Source organism: Tachyglossus aculeatus, chromosome 7 (genome assembly GCF_015852505.1).
Source record: "Tachyglossus aculeatus isolate mTacAcu1 chromosome 7, mTacAcu1.pri, whole genome shotgun sequence".
NCBI lineage: Eukaryota > Metazoa > Chordata > Mammalia > Monotremata > Tachyglossidae > Tachyglossus > Tachyglossus aculeatus.
In genome coordinates, this window is record NC_052072.1 from 24,995,278 (window position 1) to 25,016,817 (window position 21,540).

Genomic DNA, 21,540 nt, shown 5'->3' on the forward strand with positions numbered 1-21,540 from the left:
ATGGTCAGCGCTCAATAAATATGATTGATTGATTGATCTATTCTATTTATTTTATTTTGTTAGTATGTTTGGTTTTGTTCTCTGTCTCCCCCTTCTAGCCTGTGAGCCCACTGTTGGGTAGGGACCGTCTCTCTATGTTGCCAACTTGGACTTCCCAAGCGCTTAGTGCAGCGCTCTGCGCACGGTCAGCGCTCAATAAATACGATTGATTGATTGATTGATTGATTGATCTATTCTATTTATTTTATTTTGTTAACATGTTTGGTTTTGTTCTCTGTCTCCCCCTTCTAGCCTGTGAGCCCACTGTTGGGTAGGGACCGTCTCTCTATGTTGCCAACTTGGACTTCCCAAGCGCTCAGTGCAGCGCTCTGCGCACGGTCAGCGCTCAGTAAATACGATTGATGATTGATCTATTCTATTTATTTTATTTTGTTAATATGTTTGGTTATGTTGTCTGTCTCCCCCTTCTAGCCTGTGAGCCCCCTGTTGGGTAGGGACCGTCTCTCTATGTTGCCAACTTGGACTTCCCAAGCGCTTAGTGCAGCGCTCTGCGCACGGTCAGCGCTCAATAAATACGATTGATTGATTAACCCGAACAGTCATTTCGGTTTCATGTAGATATGTTTGTACATATTTATTACTCTATTTATTTATCTTACTTGTACATATCTATTCTATTTATTTTATTTTGTTAATACGTTTGGTTTTCTTCTCTGTCTCCCCCTTCTAGCCTGTGAGCCCACTGTTGGGTAGGGACCGTCTCTCTATGTTGCCAACTTGGACTTCCCCAGCGCTTAGTGCAGTATTCTGCACACGGCCAGCGCTCAATAAATATGATTGATTGATTGATTGATTGATCTATTCTATTTATTTTATTTTGTTAGTATGTTTGGTTTTGTTCTCTGTCTCCCCCTTCTAGCCTGTGAGCCCACTGTTGGGTAGGGACCGTCTCTCTATGTTGCCAACTTGGACTTCCCAAGCGCTTAGTGCAGCGCTCTGTGCACGGTCAGCGCTCAATAAATACGATTGATTGATTAACCCGAACAGTCATTTCGGTTTCATGTAGATATATTTGTACATATTTATTACTCTATTTATCTTACTTGTACATATCTATTCTGTCTCTATGTGTTGCCAACTTGGACTTCCCAAGCGCTTAGTGCAGTGCTCTGCACACGGTCAGCTCTCAGTAAATATGATTGATTGATTGATTGACTGATTGATTGATTGATGATTGATTGATTGATTTCAAAGCCCCGGCGTCGGCCCTTTTAAGGCCCTTGAGGCGCGCAGGGCCTCCCGCCCGCCTCGCTTGGACTACCCGCCCCAGGCTCCTTTGCGCGGCGGCGCCCCTCCATCTCCCCGCGCCTCTGTCGCAGGGCATTGTGGGGGATGTAGTCCGCGTCGCCTGAGGGGGCCGGCGTCGAATTGCGGGCACGTGACGGGGAGGCGGGCCTTGGAGGCCTTTCTGCCTCCTCCTGGGAGTTGCCCAGCCTCAGCCTGACGTTTGGGGGGGGGAACGAGACGCCATGAGGAAGCCCCCCTAGAAAGGGGAGGAGTGTGGAGCAGAATCAGTCAATCCGTCGTATTTATTGAGCGCCTACTGTACTGGACTGAGCGCTTGGGAAGTCCAAGTTGGCAACAACAGAAGAAGCTTTGTGCCCAGGCTGTGCCCTAAGGGGGAGAGGAAGGGCTGAGGCCTGCCTCTTTTTTGGGGGGCCCCCAACAGGGTTACCCCCCCATCCCTTTCCTTCATCCTCAGCCATGGCCGGTCACGACCGTATGTTCAAGGTGCTCGTGGTTGGAGATGCCGCCGTGGGCAAGACTTCCCTGGTGCAGCGCTATTCCCAGGACAGCTTCAGCAAACACTACAAGTCCACCGTGGGAGGTGAGAGACGGCGGGGGCCAGGCACGGGAATCAATCAATCCATCAATCAATCAATCGCGATTATTGAGCGCCTACTATGTGCAGGGCACTGTGCTGAGCGCTTGCGAAGTACAATCAATCAATCGATCGTCTTTATTGAGCGCTTACTGTGTGCAGAGCACTGGACCCAGCGCTTGGGAAGTCCAAGTTGGCAACATCTAGAGACATCATCATCATCATCAATCGTATTTATTGAGCGCTTACTATGTGCAGAGCACTGGACTAAGCGCTTGGGAAGTCCAAGTTGGCAACATCTAGAGACAGTCCCTACCCACCAGTGGGCTCACAGTCTAAAAGGGGGAGACAGAGAACGAAACCAAACATACTAACCAAATAAAATAAATAGAATAGATATGTACAAGTAAGATAAATAGAGTAATAAATATGTACAAACGTAGATACATATATACAGGTGCTGTGGGGAAGGGAAGGAGGTAAGATGGGGGGGATGGAGAGGGGGGCGAGGGGGAGAGGAAGGAAGGGGCTCAGTCTGGGAAGGCCTCCCCCAGTCTGAAAGGGGGAGACAGAGAACAAAACCAAACATACTAACCAAATAAAATAAATAGAATAGATATGTACAAGTAAAATAAATAAATAGAGTAATAAATATTGAGAAGCAGCGTGGCTCAGTGGAAAGAGCCCGGGCTTTGGAGTCAGAGGTCATGGGTTCAAATCCCTCCTCCACCCATTGTCAGCTGGGTGACTTTGGGGAAGTCACTTCCATGTGCCTCAGTTCCCTCATCTGTAAAATGGGGATTAAGACTGTGAGCCCCCCGTGGGACAACCTGATCACCTTGTATCCTCCCCAGCGCTTAGAACAGTGCTTTACACATAGCGCTTAACAAGTCTTTTAGACTGTAAGCCCACTGTTGGGTAGGGACTGTCTCTATGTGTTGCCAGTTTGTACTTCCCAAGCGCTCAGTACAGTGCTCTGCACATAGTAAGCGCTCAATAAATACGATTGATGATGATGATGATTACAACCTGACCACCTTGTAACCTCCCCAGCGCTTAGAACGGTGCTTTGCGTATAGTAAGCGCTTAATAAATGCTGTCATTACTATTATTATTATATAGACTGTGAGCCCACTGTTGGGTAGGGACTGTCTCTATATGTTGCCAATTTGTACTTCCCAAGTGCTTAGTACAGTGCTCTGCACATAGTAAGCACTCAATAAATACGATTGATGATGATGATGATGACAACCTGACCACCTTGTAACCTCCCCAGCACTTAGAACTGTGCTTTGCATATAGTAAGCGCTTAATAAATGCCGTCATTATTATTATTATTATTATATAGACTGTGAGCCCACTGTTGGGTAGGGACTGTCTCTATATGTTGCCAACTTGTAATAATAATAATGGCATTTGTTAAGCGCTTACTGTGTGCGAAGCACTGTTCTAAGTGCTGGGGAGGTTACAAGGTGATCAGGTTGTCCCACGGGGGGCTCACAGTCTTCATCCCCATTTTACAGATGAGATTTTGAGAAGTAGAGTGACTTGCCCAAGGTCACACAGCAGACATGTGGCAGAGCCGGGATTCGAACCCACAACCTCTGACTCTAAAGCCCAGGGTCTTTCCACTGAGCCATGCTGCTAAGTACAGTAAGCGCTCAATAAATACGATTGATTGATTAATAAATGCCATCATTATTATCTAGAGACAGTCCCTACCCAACAGTGGGCTCACAGCAGCGCTGTGGCCCAGTGGGCAGAGCCCGGGCTTTGGAGGCAGAGGTCACATGAGTTCGAACCCCAGGCTCTGCCAACTGGCAGCTGGGTGACCATTCATTTGTTCAATCGTATTTACTGAGCGCTTACTGTGTGCAGAGCACTGTGCTAAGCGCTTGGGAAGTACAAGCTGGCAACATATAGAGACGGTCCCTACCCAACAGTGGGCTCAGCCCGGGCTTTGGAGGCAGAGGTCACACGGGTTCGAACCCCAGGCTCTGCCAACTGGCAGCTGGGTGACCATTCATTCGTTCAATCGTATTTATTGAGCGCTTACTGTGTGCAGAGCACTGTACTAAGCGCTGGGGAAGTACAAGTTGGCAACACATAGGCAACTTTAGGCAAGTCCACCGTGGGAGGACTAGACTGTGAGCCCACTGTTTCTAGACTGTGAGCCCACTGTTGGGTAGGGACTGTCTCTATATGTTGCCAACTTGTACTTCCCAAGCGCTTAGTACAGTGCTCTGCATGCAGTAAGTGCTCAATAAATACAATTGATTGATTGATTGAAGTCACTTCACTTCTCTGGTCCACGGTTCCCTCATCTGTAAAGCGGGATTAATAATAATAATAGTGATGATGGCATTTATTAAGCGCTTACAATGTGCAAAGCACTATTCTGAGCACTGGGGAGGTTACAAGGTGATTAGGTTGTCCCACGGAGGGCTCACAGTCTTAATAATAATGTTGGTATTTGTTAAGCGCTTACTATGTGCCAAGCACTGTGGAGGCTACAAGGTGATCAGGTTGTCCCACGGAGGGTTCACAGTCTTAATAATAATGTTGGTATTTGTTAAGCGCTTACTATGTGCCAAGCATTGTTCTGAGCGCTGGGGAGGTTACAGGGTGATCAGGTTGTCCCACGGGGGGGCTCATACAATTTCAATCCCCATTTTACAGATGAGGTAACTGAGGAACAGAGAAGTTAAGTGACTTGCCCAAAGTCACACAGCTGACAGTTGGTGGGGCCGGGATTTGAACCCATGACCTCTAACTCCAAAGCCCATGCTCTTTCCACTGAGCCATGCTGCTTCTCTAGCTTCTAGACTGTGAGCCCACTGTGGGGTAGGGACCATCTCTATATGTTGCCAACTTTTAGTACAAGTTGGCAACATATAGGCAACTCTAGGCAAGTCACTTCACTTCTCTGGGCCGCTGTTCCCTCATCCGTAAAGCGGGATTAATAATAATAATAATGATGATGGCATTTATTAATTTTGCAGGCTCCTCCTCCCCCTCCCATCCTCTTACTGTGGGAGTTCCCCAAGGTTCAGTGCTTGGTCCCCTTCTGTTCTCAATCTACACTCACTCCCTTGGTGACCTCATTCGCTCCCACGGCTTCAACTATCACCTCTACGCTGATGACACCCAGATCTACATCTCTGCCCCTGCTCTCTCCCCCTCCCTCCAGGCTCGCATCTCCTCCTGCCTTCAGGACATCTCCATCTGGATGTCCGCCCGCCACCTAAAGCTCAACATGTCGAAGACTGAGCTCCTTGTCTTCCCTCCCAAACCTTGTCCTCTCCCTGACTTTCCCATCTCTGTTGACGGCACTACCATCCTTCCCGTCTCACAAGCCCGCAACCTTGGTGTCATCCTCGACTCCGCTCTCTCATTCACCCCTCACATCCAAGCCGTCACCAAAACCTGCCGGTCTCAGCTCCGCAACATTGCCAAGATCCGCCCTTTCCTCTCCATCCAAACCGCTACCCTGCTAATTCAAGCTCTCATCCTATCCCGTCTGGACTACTGCACTAGCCTTCTCTCTCATCTCCCATCCTCGTGTCTCTCTCCACTTCAATCCATACTTCATGCTGCTGCCCGGATTATCTTTGTCCAGAAACGCTCTGGACATATCACTCCCCTCCTCAAAAACCTCCAATGGCTACCGATCAATCTGCGCATCAGGCAGAAACTCCTCACCCTGGGCTTCAAGGCTCTCCATCACCTCGCCCCCTCCTACCTCACCTCCCTTCTCTCCTTCTACTGCCCAGCCCGCACCCTCCGCTCCTCCACCACTAATCTCCTCACTGTACCTCGCTCTCGCCTGTCCCGCCATCGACCCCCGGCCCACGTCATCCCCCGGGCCTGGAATGCCCTCCCTCTGCCCATACGCCAAGCTAGCTCTCTTCCTCCCTTCAAGGCCCTCCTGAGAGCTCACCTCCTCCAGGAGGCCTTCCCAGATTGAGCCCCTTCTTTCCTCTCCCCCTCGTCCCCCTCTCCATCCCCCCGCCTTACCGCCTTCCCCTCCCCACAGCACCTGTATATATGTATATATGGTTGTACATATTTATTACTCTGTTTATTTATTTATTTATTTATTTTACTTGTACATTTCTATCCTACTTATTTTATTTTGTTGGTATGTTTGGTTCTGTTCTCTGTCTCCCCCTTTTAGACTGTGAGCCCACTATCGGGTAGGGACTGTCTCTATGTGATGCCAATTTGTACTTCCCAAGCGCTTAGTACAGTGCTCTGCACATAGTAAGCGCTCAATAAATACGATTGATTGATTGATTGATTGATTAAGCACTTCCTATGTGCAAAGCACTGTTCTGAGCACTGGGAAGGTTACAAGGTGATCAGGTTGTCCACGGAGGGCTGACAGTCTTAATCCCCATTTTACAGATGAAGTTTCTTGACTCTGAGCCCACTGTTGGGTAGGGACCATCTCTATATGTTGCCAACTTGTACTTCCCAAGCGCTTAGTACAGTGCTCTGCACACAGTAAGCGCTTAATAAATACGATTGAATGCGTGAATGAAAGTAGGTGAGGACCAGACAAGTGAAGTGACTTGCCCAAAGTCACACAGCTGACAATTGGTGGAGCTGGGATTTGAACCCGTGACCTCTGACTCCAAAGCCCAGGCTCTTTCCACTAAGCCATAATGCTTATGGCTTAATAATAATAATAATAATTGCAATTGTTAAGCACTTATTATGTCCAAAGCACTGTTCTAAGCGCTGGGGGGGATACAAGGTGATCAAGTTGTCCCACGTGGGGCTCACAGTCTTCATCCCCATTTGACAGATGAGGGAACTGAGGCTCAGAGAAGTTAAGTGATTTGCCCAAGGTCACACAGCAGACATGTGGCGGAGTCAGAATTAGAACCCATGACCTCTGACTCCCAAGCCCGGGCTCTTTCCACTGAGCCACGCTGCTTCCCTAGCCACGCTGCTTCTCTATTACTATTTTTGGTGTTTAAGCGCTTACTATGTGCCAAGCACTGTTCTAAGTGCTGGGTTGGTTACAAGGTAATCACTTTGTCCCACGTGAGGCTCGCAGTCTCAATCCCCATTTTACAGATGAGGGAACTAAGGCACTGATAATAACAATGATGGGATTTCATTCATTCAATTGTATTTGTTCATTCATTCAATCGTATTTATTGAGTGCTTACAGTCAATCAATCAATCGTATTTATTGAGCGCTTACTGTGTACAAATCAGCAACATATAGAGACGGTCCCTGCCCAACAATGGGCTCACAGTCTAGAAGGGAGAGGCAGACAGCAAAACAAGTAGACAGGTGTCAATACCATCAGAATAAATAGAATTATCACTATATGCACATCATTAATAAAATAGTAATAAATATGTAAAAATAAAATATAGAGTAATAAATATGTACAAATATATACAAGTGCTGTGGAGAGGGAGTAGGGCAGAGGGAGGGAGGGGCGATGGGGAGAGGAGGAGGAGGAGGAAAGAAAGAAGGGGAGTTTGGGCTCAGTGTGGGAAGGCCTCCTGGAGGAGGTGAGCTCTCAGTAGGGCTTTGAAGGGAGGAGCGCTAACTATGTGCCAGGCACTGTACTGAGCTCTGGGGGTGGGTCCAAGCAAATCAGGTTCATTCAATCGTGTTTATTCATTCAGTCAGTATATAGAGCCCACTGTTGAGTAGGGACTGTCTCTATATGTTGCCAACTTGTACTTCCCAAGCGCTTAGTACAGTGCTTTGCACACAGTAAGTGCTCAATAAATACGATTGATTGATTTATTGAGCGCTTACTGTGTGCAGAGCACTGTACTAAGCACTTGGAAAGTACATTTCAGCAATAGAGACATTCCCTGCCCACAACGAACTCACCGTCTGGGAGATTGGCCCCAGTCCCTGTCCCACGGAGGGCTCACCGTCCCATTTTACAGAGGAGGTAACTGAGGCCCAGAAAAGTGAAGTGACTTGCCCAGGGTCACAGATCAGATAAGTGGCAGAGCCAGGATTAGGACCCATAGACTTTCTGATTCTCAGGCCTGTTCTTTATCCACTATCCCAGTTGATCCATCGCATTTATTGAGCGCTTACTGTGTGCAGAGCACTGTACTAAGAGCTTGGGAGAGTAGACTATAACAATATAATAGACACATTCCCTGCCCTTGGCGAGCTTACTGTCTAGTTGGGGAGACAGGCATTAATGTACATAAATAAATTACAGATATGTACGTAAGGGTGGTGGGGTTGGAAGAGGGGGTGAATAAAGGGGAGAAGGTCAGGGTGATGCAGGAGGGAGCTGAAGGGGAATAAAAGAGGGGCAGGCCTCGTGGAGAAGATGTGCCTTCAGGAAGGCTTTGAAGGGGAGGGAGAGTGCTCTAGGTCAGAGGCAGAACGTGGGCGAAGGGTCGGTGTCGAAAAAGATGAGGTCATGGTACAGTAAGAAACTGCCATTACATCATCAATCGTATTTATTGAGCGCTTACTATGTGCAGAGCACTGTGCTAAGCGCTTGGGAAGCCCAAATTGGCAACATATAGAGACAGTCCCTACCCAACAGTGGGCTCACAGTCTCCCCCTCGTCCCCCTCTCCATCCCCCCATCTTACCTCCTTCCCTTCCCCACAGCACCTGTATATATGTATATATGGTTGTACGTATTTATTACTCTGTTTATTTATTTATTTATTTATTTTACTTGTACATTTCTATCCTATTTTATTTTGTTGGTATGTTTGGTTCTGTTCTCTGTCTCCCCCTTTTAGACTGTGAGCCCACTGTTGGGTAGGGACTGTCTCTATGTGTTGCCAATTTGTACTTCCCAAGCGCTTAGTACAGTGCTCTGCACATAGTAAGCGCTCAGTAAATACGATTGATTGATTGATTGATTGATTAAAAATTACAGGAGCCAAGTGTGTGGGCTGAGCCGTACTGGAAGAGGGCAAGGTGATTGAGTACTTTCAAGCCAGCGATGAGTTACCAAGCAGTCACTTTGCCCGTTGAATCCCCATTTTGCATAGGCGGAAACTGAAGAACAGGGAAGCGAAGTGACTTGGCCCTCTTCCTCCCTTCAAGGCCCTACTGAGAGCTCACCTCCTCCAGGAGGCCTTCCCAGACTGAGCATCAGTCAATCGTATTTATTGAGCGCTGTGTGCAGAGCACTGTACTAAGCGCTTGGGAAGTACAAGTTGGCAACATATAGAGACGGTCCCTACCCAACAGTGGGCTCACAGTCTAAAAGTCTGACTTTTAAGACTTTTAGTCACAGTCTTATTGAACTCTGTTCTCTGACCTCAACGAGCGCACAGTCTAGAGAGGGAGACTAGGCATTTAAATAAACTGCAGACAGGCCATAGAAACAACCTATAAAACATCCATAGAAGCATCATAAAATGTCTCATACGTCAGTTAAGGGAGAGTGGGGATGGAAGGTTTTTAATTGGCTTTCTTTTCTGGTGATCCTCAGTGGACTTTGCTCTGAAAGTGCTCCAGTGGTCTGACTCGGAGATGGTGCGCCTCCAGCTCTGGGATATTGCAGGTGAGCTGGGAATTCCAGAGAGGGAAAAAGCCGTGTCTGTTTGGCTTGATGGCCTCCGACGGGGAGCCAGCCTTGGCCCTGCCAGGAGAGGTTATATTTCCTTAACTGGGAGGAGATATAAAAGAGGAGGGGTTTGGGAAACTGAGAGAGGAGGCATTTGGTAGGAACTTTTCCTTTGGGAGCAGCTACTTGGTGGCTGTGGGATTGTGCTGTTGGGGTCTGTCTCCTGCTCTAGACTGTGAGTTCGTCGTGGGCAGAGAACATGTCTGCTGACTCTGTTGACCTCTCCCAAGTGCTTAATACAGTGCTCTACACATAGTGAGCACTCAAATACCATTGATTGATTGTCCTCAGTCCGGTTCTTGGTGGGGAGGGGTTAGAAGCAGCGTGGCCTCGTGGGTTCTAACCCAGGCGCCTCCACTTTTCTGCTCTGTGACTTGGGGCAAGTCACTTAACTTCTCTGCTCCTCAGTTGCAGCATTTGTAAAATGGGAATTAAGACTGGGAGCTGTATGTGGGACAGGGACTGTGTCCAACCTGATTAATTGGTCTCTACCCCAGTGCTTACTGCAGTATCTGACACACAGTAAGTGCTTAACAAATACCTTATTTTTTAAAAAAGTTTATAGAATGGGGATTTCTGGAGCCAGTCAGCCCCTCAGCAAGATGTCTTAAACAGGGTCTATTGTACCATCCCAAGCTCCTACGACAGTGCTCCGTGGAGAAGAAGAACTCAAAAAATGCCGTTGATTGGGGCTACCTACAAACAGACAACACACCAACTCCATTCAGTCAATAGTATTTATAAGGTATTTATTGGTAGCACTTATTCAAGCACTTAGTACAGTGTTGTACACATAGTGCTCAATAAATACCATTGATTGATCAATCAGTGGTGAGCACTTACTGTGTGCAGAGATGATTCATTCATTCAATCATATTTATTGAGCGCTGACTGTGTGCAGAGCACTGTACTAAGCGCTTTGGAAGTACAAGTTGGCAACATATAGAGACGGTCCCTGCCCAACAGTGGGCTCACAGTCTAGAAGAGATGATTCATTCATTCATTCAGTCGTATTTATTGGGTGCTTACTTTGGGCAAAGCACCGATCTGAGCGCTTGGGAGAGTACAAACAATTGAATAGACACGATTCTTCCCCTCAAGGTGCTTCAATCTCTCAGTGGTATTTATTGAGTATCTAGCTGGGGAGGCAGCCAGTAAAATAAAGTGCGGGTCAAATAAGTTGCAAAAATGGACTCCAGCTCTCCACAGTTGTCCCCCTTTGATGTCCAGATGTCCACTGATGGCCTTTTCCCTCCTCGTGCCGACAGGGCAGGAGCGCTTCACCTCCATGACACGGCTGTACTACCGGGAGGCCTCGGCCTGTGTCATTATGTTTGACGTCACCAATGCCACCACATTCAGCAATAGCCAGCGGTGGAAACAAGACTTGGACAGCAAGCTTACTCTGCCCAATGGGGAACCCGTGCCCTGCCTATTGCTGGCCAACAAGGTGTGCGGGGTTGGGGGGCTGGGGGGGCTGCCGGGGGACGGGGAGGGAGGGGGGAATCGGACTGCGATCGGGGATGGTGGGGGAAGGGGAGAAGCGGCGTGGCATAGTGGATAGAGCATGGCCTTGGGAGTCAGAAGGGTCTCATCCCAGCTCTGCCACTTGTCTGCTGTGTGATCTTGGGCAACCCACTTCACTTCTGTGGGCCTCAGTTACCTCCTCTTAAAATGGGGATTGAGACTGTGAGCCTCCCAATATGCGTATGTCTGCCCCAGCACTTAGTATAGTGCCTGCCACATAGTAAGTGCTCAACAAAAACCATAATTATTCTAATTACGAGGGGAGGCAGCTAGCTCCTCCACTGAAGGTGAGAACAGGAACAGCCCTGAAATCCAGCCCCCTAAAACTGAGAGTTTTTCAACCCTAAACTGGGTCACCTTGGGCAAGTCCCTTTTTCTTTCTGGGCCTCGGTTCACCGCTTTGTGTAATAGAAAAGCGTCTTTAGGGGAGCTAAGATGATGAACGTACTTGGACTTCCCAAGCGCTTAGTACAGTGCTCTGCACACAGTAAGCACTGTGTGCTTTTAAGAGCTGGGTTAGTCAGGTCAGACACAGTCTTTTCCCACTTGGGGTTCACCATTTTAAGTAAGAAGAACATGGGGCAGAACTGTCAGAGTGGCCTAGTGGAAAGAGTAAGGGTCTGGGGGTTAGAGGAGCTGGGTTCTAATCCCACCTCCGCCACTTGTCTGCTGTGTGACCTTGGGCAAGTCACTTCACTTCTCTGGGTCTCAGTTTCTTCCCCTGTAAAATGGGGGTTAAGACCGTGAGCCCCACGTGGGACGTGGCTTTGTCCAGTCTGATTAGTTTGTAATAAAATTCTACCCTCTCTCCCCCTCCACCATGCCTACTTCCCTCAGACATGGATAAAAAGCAACTCTTTGGGTTTCCCTCTAACCCTATAAGATGAAATGGGGAGCATCAGTGGTATCTGATTTTATTTTATTAGTATTTTATTTTGTTAGTATGTTTGGTTTTGTTCTCTGTCTCCCCTTTTAGACTGTGAGCCCACTGTTGGGTAGGGACTGTCTCTATATGTTGCCAGTTTGTACTTCCCAAGTGCTTAGTACAGTGCTCTGCACATAGTAAGCACTCAATAAATACGATTGATGAGTAAGCGCTCAATAAATACGATTGATGATGATGATGAACGTTTATTGACACTTCTGGGAAGCTGCAGGTAAAAATCTAGGTTAAAGTCTAGGTGGTGGGGGAGTCATCGTGAGCTAATCATATTTACTGAGCACCCACTGTATCCAGAGCATTGTACTAGCAGCTTGGGACATAGCAATAGACTCAGTAGACATGCTCCCTGCCCTCAAAGACCTTACAATCCAGAGAAGCCCTGGGAATAATGAGGAGGAAGCCAGATAGGGTTTCAGTATCGAGCCATTTGTGCAGGGCTTCTTTGATTTGCGGGAAGGGGGAAAATAATTCCCTCTTTCTCATTCTCCCCCGCAGTGTGACCTGACTCCGTGGGCAGTGACCAGAGACCAAATTGACCGGTTCAGCAAGGAGAACGGCTTCACCGGCTGGACGGAGACGTCGGTCAAAGAGAACAAGAACATAAACGAGGCCATGAGGTAGGTGACAGCTGAGCTCAGCCCCCTTCCCCCCCGGGGAAAGGCTTCCCTGCTCTGCCCATCTCCTCTCCTCCCCGGAATGGGGAAATGAAACCTTAGCGCCGATCGAGCAGCTCAGTCTCATGGCCAGAGAGGAGGGCAGCTGATCACCACCTCTCGGATACGGCACCTACGTACATATCTTTAAATTATATATTCTGAATTATCTATTGAGATTAACGTCTGTCTCTCCCCACTCTAGACGATAAGCTCATTGTGGGACACATTGGACTCTCCCAAGCACTTAGTACAGTAAGCACTGAATAAATGCCACTGGGATAGGCAAAGGTGGTAAATGCCAGTGGATATGAAAAATTAAAAATTGTTGCCAATTTGTACTTCCCAAGCGCTCAGTACAGTGCTCTGCACATAGTAAGTGCTCAATAAATACGATTGATTGATTGACTGATTAAAAAAGATGGTATTTGTTAAGTGCTTATTATGTGCCAGGCATTGCTTGTCCTCTAGGCTGTAAATTCATTTTGGACAGGGAATGAATTGGATTCTCTGTTATATTGGACTCTCCCAAGTGCTTAGTACAGTGCTCTGCACACAGTGAGCACTCAATAAATACTATTAATTTAGTTGGCATTGTTATCCTGACTGTTTCTCATGAATTCTGGCCCGTGTGTCTTAAGTGGGAGGGGAAATCCATTTGTCCCATCAAGTCAGAATCCCTGGACTCTGGGAATCTCTTCCTTTCAGCTGTTCCCATCATCATCCAAGTACTTAGTGAAGTGTTTCGCACACCGTCAGCACTCAATGAATACAACTGAACGAATGAATCGTTCAGAGAGCACCCTGTGCCTCCAGTCCCCTGGAAAATGCTGGCCAGAGATTGGGGAGGGTGGAGCCTCAGTTTCTCCTTCCACCCTCCTCCTCTCGGATGACTAAAGAGGACACTGCTTCCTATGGCTGGTTCCAGCCTGAAGTTGGCCTTTGTTCTTTAAACCAATAAGTGGGTCTGAAGCCCACCTGGTAGTGTTGCTGCTGGTAATAATAATATACTAATGGTGGTATGTGTTAGGTGCTTTTTAAGTGGCCAACACTTTACTAAGCGCTGATAAACAGATCAGAGACAGTCCCTGTCCCACCTGGGACTCATAGTCTGAGTGGGCGAGGGAACAGGTATTTTCTCCCCATTTTACAGATGAGGTCCTGAGGAAGTGAAATGACTTGACCAAGGTCACACAGCAGACAAGTGGCAGAGTTGCGATTAGAACCCAGTTCCTCTGGCCTCCTGGCCCGGGCTCTCTCCGCTGGGCCACGCTGCCGATAATAATAATGGTAGTATTTGTTAAGCACTTACTATGTGCCAAGCTTCTAAGCAGTGGGGGGGATACAAGGTGATCAAGGTTGTCCCACGTGGGGCTCACAGTCTGTCTCCATTTTACAGATGAGGGAACTGAGGCCCAGAGAGGTTAAGTGACTTGCCCAAGGTCACACAACTGACAAGTGGCGGAGCCGGGATTCGAACCCATGACCTCTGACTTCCAAGCCCGTGCTCTTTCCACTGATCCGCACTGCTTCTTTGATCCACATTGCTTCTCTAATGTGGGTTAGGTCCCTTGGGGGCCCGGAGAGTTTCTGTCCAGACTAAAGGCAGTCGTCCCTTGCTTTGGACTGACTTTTTATGCTGATTCACATGTGCTTGGTGTGGTTTTTACTTTGGGGAAGAAGGGGAGAGAAAGGAGGGTGGGGCTGTTTCTAGAGCCACACTCCCCTTCTACTGTTTCAAAACTGAATTTATTATTAATAATAATAATAATAAAAATGGCATTTATTAAGCGCTTACTATGTGCAAAGCACCGTTCTAAGCGCTGGGGAGGTTACAAGGTGATCAGGTTGTCCCACGGGGGGGCTCACAGTCTTAATCCCCATTTTACAGATGAGGGAACTGAGGCCCAGAGAAGTGAAGTGACTTGCCCAAAGTCACACAGCTGACAGTTGCCGGAGCCGGGATTTGAACCCATGACCTCTGACTCCAAAGCCCGGGCTCTTTCCATTGAGCCACGCTGCTTCTCTCTTCTCTTATTCTCTATGGTTCTTACTCTTTCCTCAGAAGAAGTGGTATTTATTGAGCACCCCTTGGGGGCAACGGACTCCACTCAGCACTTTGGGAAATTACAGTGGAAATATGATTATATTCCCTGCCCACAAGGAGTTTACACTTTTTAAAATGATAATTAAGTGCTTACTATGTGCCAGGCAGTGTACTAAGCACTGGGGTAGATACAGAATAATCAGGCTGGGCACAGTCCCTGACCCACATGGACCTCACTGTCTTAAATCCCCATTTTGCAGTTTTTAAATGATATTTAAGTGCTTACTATGTGCCAGGCAGTGTACTAAGCACTGGGATAGATACAGAATAATCAGGCTGGGCACAGTCCCTGACCCACCTGGAACTCACAGTCTTAAATCCCCATTTTGCAGTTTTTAAATGATATTTAAGCGCTTACTATGTGCCAGGCAGTGTACTAAGCACTGGGATAGATACAGAATAATCAGGCTGGGCAAAGTCCCTGACCCACCTGGAACTCCCAGTCTTAAATCCCCATTTTGCAGTTGAGGTAACTGAGACAGAGAGAAGTGAAGTGACTTGCCCAAGGTCACACAGCAGCCAAGGGGAAGAGCTTGGATTAGAACCCGGGTCCCTTCTGACTCCCAGATTCGTGCTGTTTCCACTAGGCCAGGCTGCTTACACTGTAATGGAGGAGGCGATATAAAAAATATTGACAAAGAGGGCAATCAGTCTAAGCAGTTCACTGTACGGTTGCATTTTGGGAGGGCCATGTGTGGGTGAAAGAAGTTGATCCCATTAGCTCTTCAGGGCTGAGCACAGAGAAACAGCATGGCTTAGAGGAAAGAGCACAGGCTTGGGAGTCAGAGGTCATGGGTTCTAATCCCGGCTCTGCCCCTTGTCAGCTGTGTGACTTTGGACAAGTCACTTAACTTCCCTGGGCCTCAGTCCCCTCATCTGGAAAATGGGGATTAAGACTCTTAGCCCCATGTGGGACAACCTGATTACCTTGTATCCTCCCTGCACTTAGAACAGTGCCTGGCACATAGTAAACGCTTAACAAATGCCATTATTATTATTATTATTATTATGTTGTCATAATAAGCCCTGAGGCTCACAGTTCATTCCCTGATCTATCCAGTCTCCAGCACAGTCTTCTAGACTGTGAGCCCACTGTTGGGTAGGGACCGTCTCTATATGTTGCCAAATTGTACTTCCCAAGCGCTTAGTACAGTGCTCTGCACACAGTAAGTGCTCAATAAATACGATTGAATGAATGAATCCAAGCTGCCTGGCAAACTCTTGGGGTCTGTCCTGCTTTTGACTTCTGCTGTATGGCTTTGCTGCTCACACTGGGGATGGTTCCTACCCTCTCTCAAATAATAATAATAATAATTGTGGTTTTTAAGCACTTACTACGTGTCAGGCACTGTACTAAGCACTGGGGTGGATACAGGCACATCGAGGTGGACACAATTCCTGTTCCATGCAGGGCTCACGGTCTTAATCCCCATTTTACAGTTGAAGTAACTGAGGCACAGAGCAGTGAAGTGACTTGCCCAAGGTCGCGTGTGGTGAAGCGGGATTAGAACCCAGGTCCTTCTGACTCGCAGGCCCATGCTCTATCCATGAGGCCATGCTGCTTCTCTCAAATGGTAAACTGGGTTTTATTTACATGGCTGGTTCTCCTAATGCAGCCCCTGAGGAAAATCCAGGATTCCCCACTACCGACTACTGCCAACCCCTGACAGGCCAAGGCTTATGATCTCTCTCCACTCTCCAAGGGGCTGGACACTGGAAAGGTTGGATTGTGTCATCATCATCATCATCAATCGTATTTATTGAGCGCTTACTGTGTGCAGAGCACTGTACTAAGTGCTTGGGAAGTACAAGTTGGCAACATATAGAGACGGTCCCTACCCAGCAGTGGGCTCACAGTCTAAAAGGCGGAGACAAAGAACAAAACCAAACGTACTAACAAAATAAAATAAATAGAATAGATATGTACAAGTAAAATAGAGTAATAAATATGTACAAACATATATACAGGTGCTGTGGGGAAGGGAAGGAGGTAAGATGGGGGGATGGAGAGTGGGACGAGGGGGAGAGGAAAGAAGGGGCTCAGTGTGGGAAGGCCTCCTGGAGGAGGTGAGCTCTCAGCAGGGCCTTGAAGGGAGGAAGAGAGCTAGCTTGGCGGATGGGCAGAGGGAGGGCATTCCAGGCCCGGGGGATGACGTGGGCCGGGGGTCGATGGCGGGACAGGCGAGAACGAGGCTCGGTGAGGTGTGTCCAACCTGATTATCGGGCATCTACTTGACTGCTTAGTACAGTGCGTGGCACGTAGTGAGCACTTAACAAACACCTTCTCACTGTGCCTCAGTCTTGCCTGCCTCTGGCCTGGAATGCCCTCCCTCCTCAGATCTGACAGATAATCCCCCCCTTTTAGACTGTGAGCCCACTGCTGGGTAGGGACTGTCTCTATATGTTACCAACTTGTACTTCCCAAGTGCTTAGTACAGTGCTCTGCACACAGTAAGCGCTCAATAAATACGATTGATGATGATGATGATGATGATAATCACTCTTCCACACTTCAAAGCCTCTCTGAAGCACATTGTCTCCTAGAGACCTTCCCAGACTAAGACCCACCTTTCCTCATCTCCCACTCCCTTCTGCATCGCCCTGACTTGTTCCCTTTGCTCGCCCCTCCCTCCCACAGCACCCAGGGACATATCTGTAATTTGTATGTATTTGTATTCACGTCTGTCTCCTCTGCTCCAGAATGTAAGCTCGTGGGCGGGGAATGCGTCTGTTTATTGTTGTATTGTACTCTCCCAAGCACTTAGTACCGTACTCTGCACACAGTAAGCTCTCAATAAATACAGTTGAATGAATGAATGAAAGCAGTGTGGCTTAGTGGATAGAGCACAGGCCAGGGAATCAGAAGAATCTGGGTTTTAATCCCAGCTCTGCTTCATGTCCGCTGTATGGCCTTGGGCAAGTCACTTCATATCTCTGGTCCTCAGTTACCACATCTGTAAATGGGGATTAAGAGTTGTGAGTCCCACGTGGCAACCTGATTGACTTGTATCTACCCCAGTTCTTATAACAGTGCTTGGTACATAGTAAGTGCTTAACAAGTACCATTATTATTATTATTATTATTATTATTGAATATCACAATTATTATTAAATGCTGACCCACAAGGCTGAGAACCCAGTGGTGGTGATGGTATTTAGTAGTAGTAGCAGTAGTAGTATGTGCTTACTGTGTGGAGAGTGACCCACACAGAACTGAGAACTGGGGAATTAAAACGGTTTCTGGTTCTCAAGGGGCTCACGGTTTGAGAGCAGGTGTCTTGGTTTTTGTTTTTTATGGTATTAGGTGCTTTCTATTCTATTGTTCTAAGCATGAGGGTAGGTTAATCAGGTTGTACACGGTCTCTGTACCACATAGGGCTCCCAGCCTAAGAAGGAGGGAGTAGGATTAAATCCCCATTTTAAAGATGAGGCATGGAGAAGTGCACTGACTTGTCCAAGGTCACCCAGCAGACCTGTGGCAGAGCCGGAATTAGAACCCAAGTCCCCTGGTTCCCAGGCCTGCGCTCTTTCCCCTAGGCCACGCTGCTTCTCACGGGTTTGCCGTCTATTCTTTCCCCGCCTCCTGACCTCTGGTTTGTTTCGTAGAGTCCTCGTTGAAAAGATGATGATGAATTCAGGAGATGGGCTCGGCACTCTGCCCAGCCAAGGGGACTACATCAACCTGCAGCCCGGGCCCACGCCAGGCTGGACATGCTGTTAGCGTTGACTGGCTGCGGTCATCCCACATCTCAGGACATCCCACATCTCAGGACCTCCCTATACTACTACCCTTTTCCAGTTTTCCCTGCCTTTCCTTCTCCTAACTGATCCAGAAGCCTGATGAAGTTCTCCCAGTCCATCATCACCTGCTCAGAAGATCAGGGAGCGATCCTTTATTTCTCGGCTCTGAAAACAGGAGCCCTAGTTACACGTCTCCTTTTTGAGGTCGTCTGCTCTATGCTGCAGCATTGCTGAAGGTAGCATTTCTGAGGCACTAGCCTTGGAAGGAAGACCTTTTTCTTTTTTCTTCTTTTTTTTTTTTGCATGGGGGGACTCTTCCTCATGATGCACTCCTGGGTTTATTTTAAAGGTGGGTGGGGAACTGAGGGGAAAATGGAAACCATTTCACCCATTTTTTTTTCCCCCCTTGAACGCTGCCTGGTCAGAAGGCTTTGGACTCAGTTGAAATGACATGACTTTGCCTGAAAAACCAATGATCAAACCATTATTCACCAAACATCTCTGTCCAGATTGCTCCATCATAGACTGTGTATCTACCATCATCCACCTGGCTTTGGAAGGGCCAGATTTGGAGTTGCATCTTCTAATGATACAGCCAGGCAGCCTTGTAGTTTAGCAGAAACCTGGGACCAGCTGCTGACCAAAGTCATAATGATCTCTCCCTCCCTTTCTACCCCCACCCACTGTCCCTTTCTTCTCTTTTCTTGCTCTTTCCCTGTCTCTACCTGCTCAAGAATGGCTGAACTTTTTAATCAATCCACCTGAAGGGTTCATCATTTGCGGTTAGAAAGTATCCGTATTTTCTTTCTTGTGCGTGGGCTGTGGCATGATTTCGAGTTCTCTCCAGTTTCATATATTACCTCATCAGCTGTTCTCATGAGTATGGTGTATGGCTCAGGCTTTTGGGGTTCGTGGGGTTCTTGACACATATCTCTGCAAATAGCGTGCTGAGGGTGGAGGAGGGGGGTCACCTTTTTGACAGTTTGTCTGAATACCCCAGGGGACAGTGAACTTGGAAGGGCTACTCAGTCTCTAGAGCCAATGGAAGAGTATGAGCCTCCCAGAAGAGACAGCTGCTCTCACAAACTGTGCCTTTAAGGAAGAAAAAATCGACTTGGTCATTTATGTGCAAGGTTCGGTCCTGGATTTTACAAGCCTCGACTTTTAACTTGGCTTCCAGGCTCGAGTATACAGAGTATACACCCCTATATTCTGCACTGATCCTAGCAAGCACACCAGAATACTCCAAGCTCCTGGGAGATGCTTAATAGGAGGCACTTTGTATGGGGGTATGTGTGGTGTTTTTGCTTTTCTTCTCTCCCTTGGATGCAGCCCCTTGTTTCCGCCCCTGCTTCTGTGTCATGAGTCTGAAGGAGAAGGTGAGTTGGGGCCTGAAAGCTCCTTCCGGCCTCAGTCCGACTGGCCGGAGGAAGAGTTTAGCACGTTGCAAAAGACGTGCTAGCTAAGGTGGTTCCCTTTAACGGGTCTGAGCCACCCAGGCCTTGGCAGGCTAAATAGCTGTTCAGCTAAATAGAGGGGATACGGCAAATTGTGGCCACGTGTGGTTCCCCCGGAGGGGCAGTGACCCAAACATTTGGCCTGGAAGAGGCCATTCCTCTATGATGAGAGACCTGAAGTGGGAATGCCATTTGAAATTACCAGATTCCGGGGGCAAGACTGAACTGCTTGGTTTTGTAGGCAAATGATTTAGTGGGTCAGTTTCGAAGCAATGGAAGATGCTTGGGAATTGGCCGTTCTGAGAAGAAGTAGGCTCGGAAGACCTCTGAGGAATAACGGTGATGATTGCATGGGCAAGGTCTTTGGCAGCTCCAGTCAATTCCTCATCCCCATCTTCCCCAGGACCCCGATCCTTCCTTTTTTTTCTTTTTCCAGGCCAAAGAGGCCAGCCTAGGGAAACGAGTCTATCGATGGTATTTACTGAGCGTTTTCTGTGTGCAGAGCACTGTGCTCAGGGCTTGGGAGAGTACAATACCACAGAGTTGGTAGACACATTTCCTGCCCACAACCCTGGAGGGGAAAGGCTTACAACAGGGACGCCTTTTGCTGTTTTCAAGTCACCTTGCTTCATGTGGTTCTCGGCTTTGGATTTTTTTGCCCCTGTATCAGGTCTGAAGAGTGAGGCGGTGGCTCGGTGGCCTCTGTATTAACCGTGGGCATTGCCCAACGGATTCAAGAGGAATTCTGTTCAGAGCCGGGGCGGGGGGCCCCCGACTCTTTAGGGAAATTCACCTTTAAAACCAACCGTGCAGTCGCCCAACCCCTCTTTTGGCGTTGGCCTTGTTCGTCTGAGCAGTGACCCTCTCCCCACTTGGATGTGTCGTCTTTCCGTGGAATTCCGGCCTCTTCCCGGGCTCCTGGGAGGACACTGTACCCTGTCCTCTCCATTCCCGGTCAAGCCCTCCCAGCCTTGGGACTACGCCTTTGAATCCAGTTGTCGATTCAGAGGGTAGCAGCTGGAAGCTCGATGACTCACCAGAGGAGCGTGGATGCCATGAGAAACAGAAAGCAGGCACCAGAAAAAGAAAAGAGGTCAAGCTGTGGAGAGCTTTTTTTTTTTTTAACCCCTAAATACAACTTTTGCACAGCCCTGTGAGACTTTTTTTAAACCTTTTTTTTTCCCCCTCTATTTGGTTGTATGGTAATAAACACGATTTGGGTTGTAGTGATTCATAGGTTAACAGCTTCATGATAAAGGTACTTTATTGTGAAAATCACAAGTGGGAAATAAAAAGTCTGGTATTCATTTGATAGTGATCGTCCTTTAATGAGAAAGTTCATCAAAGCGTCTCTGAGTTCTGAGTGTCAGGAGAATTGTAGGAGGGTGGGGGAAAGGAGATTAAGATTCCCTTTGCTCCTGAGAAGATAGAGGTGTCGGTTTTCCTTGCCTCTTCACTCTCAGGTCACGATGCCCTGATCCTGTTGATGTGATCTGGTCCCCACATTTCTTGCTTTGGCTGATTTAACAAGACGTATTTTCTGCAGGTTGAAATACAGAAATGATGCCAAATTCTCTTTTTTTTCTCCTCAGTGAGAGACCCGGGGCTTGTCTGCAAGTTGGCCCTGCTGGAGTTTTATTCA

At 47.9% G+C, this 21,540-nt stretch overlaps 1 protein-coding gene across 2 annotated transcripts; it reads left to right on the plus strand.

Annotated features, from left to right (window-relative positions):
- The first annotated feature begins 1,488 nt into the window (after nt 1-1,488).
- On the plus strand, nt 1,489-21,205 carry RAB29 (RAB29, member RAS oncogene family). Of its 2 annotated transcripts, XM_038749761.1 has the most exons (5): nt 1,489-1,888; nt 9,336-9,407; nt 10,739-10,920; nt 12,436-12,557; nt 18,307-21,205. In XM_038749761.1, the coding sequence occupies exons 1-5, from the start codon at nt 1,765-1,767 to the stop codon at nt 18,419-18,421; spliced, it is 615 nt and encodes a 204-aa protein (XP_038605689.1). In that variant the 5' UTR covers nt 1,489-1,764; the 3' UTR covers nt 18,422-21,205. The 2 variants fall into 2 exon arrangements, with proteins under 2 accessions (XP_038605689.1, XP_038605690.1); XM_038749762.1 differs by lacking the exon at nt 9,336-9,407.
- Nucleotides 21,206-21,540: the final 335 nt, after the last annotated feature.

Excerpts from the sequence above, each read along its gene's own strand:
- RAB29 (XM_038749761.1), top strand. The coding sequence starts at position 1,765 with ATGGCCGGTCACGACCGTATGTTCAAGGTGCTCGTGGTTGGAGATGCC. Across the intron at positions 9,408-10,738 it reads CCAGCTCTGGGATATTGCAG|GGCAGGAGCGCTTCACCTCC; the intron begins GTGAGCTGGGAA and ends TCGTGCCGACAG. Across the intron at positions 10,921-12,435 it reads GCCTATTGCTGGCCAACAAG|TGTGACCTGACTCCGTGGGC; the intron begins GTGTGCGGGGTT and ends TCTCCCCCGCAG.